General features: G+C 42.3%; 1 protein-coding gene and 1 pseudogene across 1 annotated transcript; both read left to right on the top strand.

Moving 5' to 3' along the window:
* Positions 1-1,868: 1,868 nt before the first annotated feature.
* On the top strand, positions 1,869-4,269 carry LOC109192751 (annotated as a pseudogene).
* Positions 4,270-4,273: 4 nt separating this feature from the next.
* LOC109192742 (ATP synthase subunit a) lies at positions 4,274-5,522 on the top strand. The gene is made up of 2 exons (XM_019343447.1): positions 4,274-4,406; positions 4,882-5,522. Exons 1-2 carry the CDS (start codon positions 4,274-4,276, stop codon positions 5,520-5,522), a joined length of 774 nt encoding a protein of 257 aa, XP_019198992.1.
* The last annotated feature ends 896 nt before the right edge of the window (positions 5,523-6,418 follow it).

The raw sequence follows: 6,418 nt of genomic DNA, 5'->3' as shown, positions 1-6,418 counted from the left end.
TCGAAAGTACCCTCTGTCCCAGCCAGGCCTTGGTCCTTATGATTTGTATTAGAACGGCCTATACCATGGGAGCTTGAGGATGTCATTTAGGGGGGGCTGGTAAGAGGAGGCTATTGGCAATCGCTAACTATCTTAATCAGAGCTTATTAAGACCCCTGATTAACTGCTTGATGCCTTTTTGGTTGGAAGCCTAATGTATGCAAGTGCACTCGCCCGGACATCGCTTATGCCGTAAGTGTGACTAGTACATTGACTAGTAACCCCGGGCATTGGAATGCATGGCTAAGGATAATGTTTTCTCTCGCGCATTGATCTGATCTGGTGTATGGAAGATCAAGTCTTCTACTAAAAGAAGAACTGATGCTCTGACTTCACCATAGAAGGGAAGGAAAAGAGGCTAGTTCGTGGCTTGGTCTTCACTGACACACTATCGGACCTTTTAGGTTAAGTTAGTGTTCAATGAGCCAATACCCACTAAGACAGTTTCTTACTTAAAGGCTTCTAGAAAGCAGATTCTATAATAGTTGATTCTATACCATTGGTTGATCAAAGAACTTTCTTCCCTTCGACTGCTAACTCTTAGAAATACAGTAAAGCGATGCCTTACCAAAATAAGAATATGTTATCCCAATAGTAATTAAAGCATCTCGAAAGAGCGCACCTCTTAACAGTTCAAACTCCCTCTTATTTTCTCTAAACCATCTAAACGGATCGAAGGCTTTTAACAAGACCTTCTTTCGTATATACTATTCAACTCCTGCTGCACGAGATGAGACAGTTGGCAAGCCCTTCTTGAAAAAGGAAGTGAAAGACCAGTGCCGCCTTTTCACTGCCTGGAAGCGCTAATGCAACTTTTGTTGAATGTGAAGGAATCAATGTAACCCTGCTAATGCTTTTCATTCTGATTCAATTGCAGAACCCTCCTTCAATGCTTGTGCAAATCAGATTGACTGATGTCAGACTCTTATATAATAGTTATGAATGTGCAGCTAGGAGAGCTAACTAAGACTAGGAGTGATTCTATACCAGTCAAAGCGAATTCTGGGCATCAATGCACTAACGCTGTCTTGCTCGCCTTTCTTCCGTTTGACCGGAACAGACTCACACTCGGACTGACCGATGGCATTTCTTCCCTGGCCCACCATCCAAGGGCAAGGGAACTCAATAGCACTTTCAAGAAGAAATCACCTGAACTGACCATTCAAGTTGTCTTTATCAATAAGGCCTTACATCTTATTCATCTCTGCTTGCTCTTCCAAGTCTTTCTACTCCTTCCTCCGATCACCACCAACCACAACAAGGTGAACCAGCTCCCGGAGACGAGCATTCTTGCCATACCATTCAACGAGTCCAGTCAAGTTCTTCACACGGTCCAACCTTGCCTTGTGAAGAAGATCGGCTTGCTCCGGTCCTTTAGCACACATCAGTGTTCTTTGTTCTCAACATGGCTGTAAAGAGCTCCTCAATCTAAGGATGGAAGTAAGTCAACCTCCTGTTCTCCTCTGTGTAGGGGAAGTCAAGACTCGTATCAGCACCAGGTGAAAAAAATCTTTCACTTGGGATCAAAAACATCAATCCCATGAACAACTCGGTAGAGCCCAGTAAGAGTGAAAGCATTGTGACTCTCGTCTTGTCCAAGAGTGTCCTTGCTTCCAGCGATTTCCTGAAAGGTGCTGGCGATGATGAAATCTGTATGATTCATCATGGCAATGAGATCAGCAGTGAATTGGCAGGAAAACTCCTAAACCTTTTTTTAGACACTAGAGCGCCTGAACGTCTTTATTTGACTTTTGCGGATTCTATTCATAGATAATGTTCTCGCTACACTTGACACTTCCTTTGTTGCTTTATGTGAGGAGTTAAGGGCAATGAAAATCTCTGATCAATTCTCCGCTATAAAGCGGCTGTTGCCTCTTGATTGCTTCTTATTACAGTCGGACAGTCTTTCCTTCTACAGCGACGTACTGATTGAACTCGGGCTTTGGTCCCCGCTTTCCTATATTCGATCCAATATCCGAATCCGAAGTCAGTCTTGGAGCTGGTAGGGGGGCATTAGAGCGTATTGTGGTGACTTGAGGGTCTGGGATTAGCCAAGGCAGGGTTCAAGAGCCCAGAATAGTCCCTTTCGTTTCGTAGGCGATCCATCTCTGGAGCTACTGAGATTTGCTTTTCTGACAAGACAGTTCTCATCAATTTCATTCCATAATCTGTTTTTGGAATTGATCTGAGAGAGCCTTAAGGCGAGTGATCCTATGTAGAGTGATATTAGCAAAGCAAGTTCTTTACTTGCCTAGATCCTGATATCCCTTCTGCAACTCCTGGACTGTACGTGTAATTGCTAAACCGAGGTGAGTTTGACGCTTTGGGTTTGTGAAGTGAGCTAACTTAACGATAGAAAAAAGGATTGATAAAATTCTATTGAGTCTGACTCAGAGTGATCATTTATCAAATACTGACTCTGGTTCTCTAATGAATGAAGAGTCGGGAGTAATTTACTTACGAAACTTCATTTACATTCATAAAAAGTATCTACTGAATTATGAGTTCAATACACTCTGTTTAGCGGAAAGACGGATATTCCTTGCTTATTGTAAGACAATACAAACCTCGAATCGTTTTCATTACCCATCTCCTAACCTACCCTTTTCGCTCCGCTTACCCCTATCCCCTTCTAGGGGTATTTTAGTGATAGGTTCTATAAAAACTGGACGATCCTATTTGGTCAAATACCTAGCAACAAACTCCTATGTTCCTTTCGTTACAGTATTTCGGAACCGGGACCTGGTTAAGGTTTCTGATGATGATTTTGATAATGATTTAGATTCTAATAGTGATTCTGATAATGATTTTATAGTGGTGGCAATATTGACGAAGAAGACGATGTTTATCTTGATATGATTGACGATATTGATGATAGTAAGGAAATTGAAGAGATTTGTGGTATTGACGTTACTGATGTGGTTTACGAGATCGCTATCGCCCGTGCCCTTGAGGCGGAGCAGGAGTTTGAAAAGGTGGTAAATGAGGCTGTGAATCTGCTAGAACCGGAACACAGAGACCCTTTTTTTTATCAACCTTCAATTCGAATTAACAAAAGCAATGTATCCTTGCATAATATGGATTCCAAACATTCATGATCTGCATATGACTGAGTCGAATTCCTTATCTCTTGGTATATTAGCGAACAATCTCTCCGGGGATTATGAAAAATGGGGTTGGTCCACTCTATTAATGGACAATTTCTCCGGGGAAAAAGGGGATTTGGAAAAAGGTTACACTGGAAATATTCTTTTTATTGCTTCGACCAATATTCCCAAAAAAGTGGATCCTGCTCTAATAGGCCCGAATAAATGAAATACATGCATTAAGTTACGAAGGCTTCTTATTCCACAACAACGAAAGTACTTTTTTACTCTTTCATATCCCTACTATATGAGGGATTTCACTTGGAAAAGAAAATGTTCTATACTAACGGATTCGGGTCCATAACCTTGGGTTCCACTATAGGAGATCTTGTAAGACTAACCAATGAGGTCCTATCGATTATTATTGCAGAGAAAAAAGATATTCTAGACACTAATCTAATTAGATACGCTCTTTTTCGAAAAACTTTGACTTTGCGATCCCCGGTAAGATCGGTTAAGGATCCTGGGATCCTTTTCTATCAGATAGGAAGGGCTGTAGCACAAAATGTACTTCTAAGTAATTGCGCCATAGATCCTATATCTATCTATATGAAGAAGAAATCATGTAACGAAGGGGATTCTTATTTGTACAAATGGTACTCCGAACTTGGAACGAGCATGAAGAAATTCACGATACTTCTTTATCTTTTGGGTTGTTCTGCCGGATCGGTCGCTCAAGATCTTTGGTCTTTACCCGGACCCGATGAAAAAAATGGGATCACTTCCTATGGACTCGTTGAGAATGATTCTGATCTAGTTCATGGCCTATTAGAAGTAGAAGGCGCTCTGGTGGGATCTTCACGGACAGAAAAAAATTGCAGTCAGTTTGATAATGATCGAGTGACATTGCTTCTTCGGCCCGACCGAGGAATCCCTTAGATATGATGCAAAACGGATCTTGTTCTATCCTTGAAAGAGATTTATCTATGACAAATACGAATCGGAGTTTGAAGAAGGCGCCCTTGACCCGCAACAGATAGAGGAGGATTTATTCAATCACATAGTTTGGGCTCCTAGAATATGGCGCCCTTGGGGCTCTTCTATTTGATTGGGTCGAAGATCCCAATGAATTTTGATTTCCCTATTGGATGGGGGTATTTGGGGACCTGGAAGAGGAGAAGAAGAATGATAATGAAGAGGGTAAGCTTCCTAAGCTTCCAGAGAATGATAATGAGTTCTTGCTGAGTGGAGCCCAGATACGACTTTCTTCCACAGAAGAATGTGTTCTTCTACAAAACCAATTCATTTTGGACCCTGGGGCTCATTGAAAAGTCTCCTTGCTATCTTCGACAGTCTTGAGAGCGAGGGCCGCAATAGCCCCTACTTTCACTCTTTTCTAGAGAAAAAAAATAGGAGATACCCTTGAGGCGCTCTCTCCGTTTTTATAGGGGGTCGCCCTATACAGGTCCGCAGTTTTCTGAGCGCTGTTTTCATCCAACTCGAAATATCGTAAATAAGCGGTTAAAGAATGTTACGTCCAATTATTCCCATGTTTTTCTTGGTAAACCCAACCGGCGATTTCCATGAGCAAGAACAAGTCTCTCTTCTTTTTTTTGGGGGGAGCAGAGCAGCCAAAGAAAAGTTTCAAAGCAAATGAAAGTGCAGAAATTTCGCTCGCTTAAATGGATATACGAACAAACCCTTCCCCTTGAATCTTCTTGTTCTGCATCTGAATCTTCTTGTTCTGTATCTGCAGCAGAAAGAAACTCCTTTGAGGAGGAGAGCGTAAGCCCTTTGCTTAGAGATGTAGAGTGCCCTCCGTTATCTCCATCTCTGCCCAAGACTGCGGAGATACCTTCGTCCTATCATAATATTGGTGTTCCCTCATCCCCCGATTCTGACTCGTCATCTGAGATGTCTAGTATTTATTCGACTCTTTCTCCTTACACCGAAAGAGAAGTTTGTTCGGCCCAGGGAAGAATCGAAGAGAAAGTGGCGAGCATTGCAGAAGAGACTGGCTTCCAGTTGGACGGGGAGGCACGCTATGTTTTGGGCCAGTGGGTCCACGGCGAATCATCGGATCCCTCTACTTTGCGTGCCATTTTGAAGGACTTGAATCAAAAGAAAGAACAAAGTGAATGGTTTGAGGAGGCTATCGATGCATGGTCGCACCAATTTGTTAATTCGGACGTCCCGTCTCCTCTTGAGGGATTGGACATTCACCCCCCCGCGCTAGGCGACTTGTATTTCTCATTCACAAATCCATCTTTCTTTATGTTGTTAACTCTCAGTTTGGTTCTACTTCTGCTTTATTTTGTTACTAAAAGGATGAAGAAGAAAATGAAGCAGAGACATCGATGTAGGGCATCGGCGAAGGCTAATCACGACGTTCAGTAAGTAGGGAACTACATTGGGCTTGATTCTGGCTCAGTTAAGCACAGATATGTAGGCAAGTCTTGAAGACAAGACCTCCAGTCCACCAGGTCTATGTATAAGCATGAAGTGAAGATGAAGTAAGCATGGCTTTGTTTGCCTGGAACTATGAAATAGTCTTCTGGGCATGTTCCCCATACGATACTATACTAGTGAAAGAAGTTCCTTGCCTTACACTCTACCTTCTAGTTGACAGAGAATAATGGCTAAAAGTGAGACTAAGAGACACTGGAATTTATTGAAACGCTTAACTACTAGAAATGCACTCACTCGCTTTAGAGAAAGAAGGGAAATCTACTACCTTAGTAAGAAAAAAACTGACTACGAAAGCAGGTATACCAATTTTGAGAAACCCTGCTTGGCTTTGGTTTGGGCAAGGCGGAAATAAATTGAGGCATTACACGCTGTCTTACCCGGTATATTGAATAGCTCGCATGGACCCATCGCCACCAGTCTACTCCATTTCTTTTGGACTGCTTCGAGCGTGAACAAGGGCCTTTCCCCGGCTCCCTTACACAAGATTCGTCCGGGCTTTCATGCCTTAGGCCAATAACTCTAATCATTGACTGACAAATCCCCTTCTACTTAATTGAATGTCAATGTTTTCTTTCAATTGTTGGCTGCTCTTGTTGAAGAGGTTTCTCCTGCAATGGATATTGGCCGATCTACTTCATTTGTTTAAGTGGAAAGCTAGGGATCAAAAATGCTTTCGCTTTTGGCAGAAGTTCCTTTGCTGGAGGTCAATTTTTGGACTTTAAAAGAACAACCTGGTACTTAGTTCCAGAGAGTACCAGAGATGGTTGTTTTTGTACAAGATTCGTGAAGCTAAGCACAGAAAATCCAGATCCTTGATAAGTGGA

This window comes from Ipomoea nil, unplaced genomic scaffold (assembly GCF_001879475.1).
Source record: "Ipomoea nil cultivar Tokyo-kokei standard unplaced genomic scaffold, Asagao_1.1 scaffold0216, whole genome shotgun sequence".
In the NCBI taxonomy this organism is placed as follows: domain Eukaryota; kingdom Viridiplantae; phylum Streptophyta; class Magnoliopsida; order Solanales; family Convolvulaceae; genus Ipomoea; species Ipomoea nil.
This window is presented reverse-complemented; position numbering and strand designations above follow the sequence as displayed.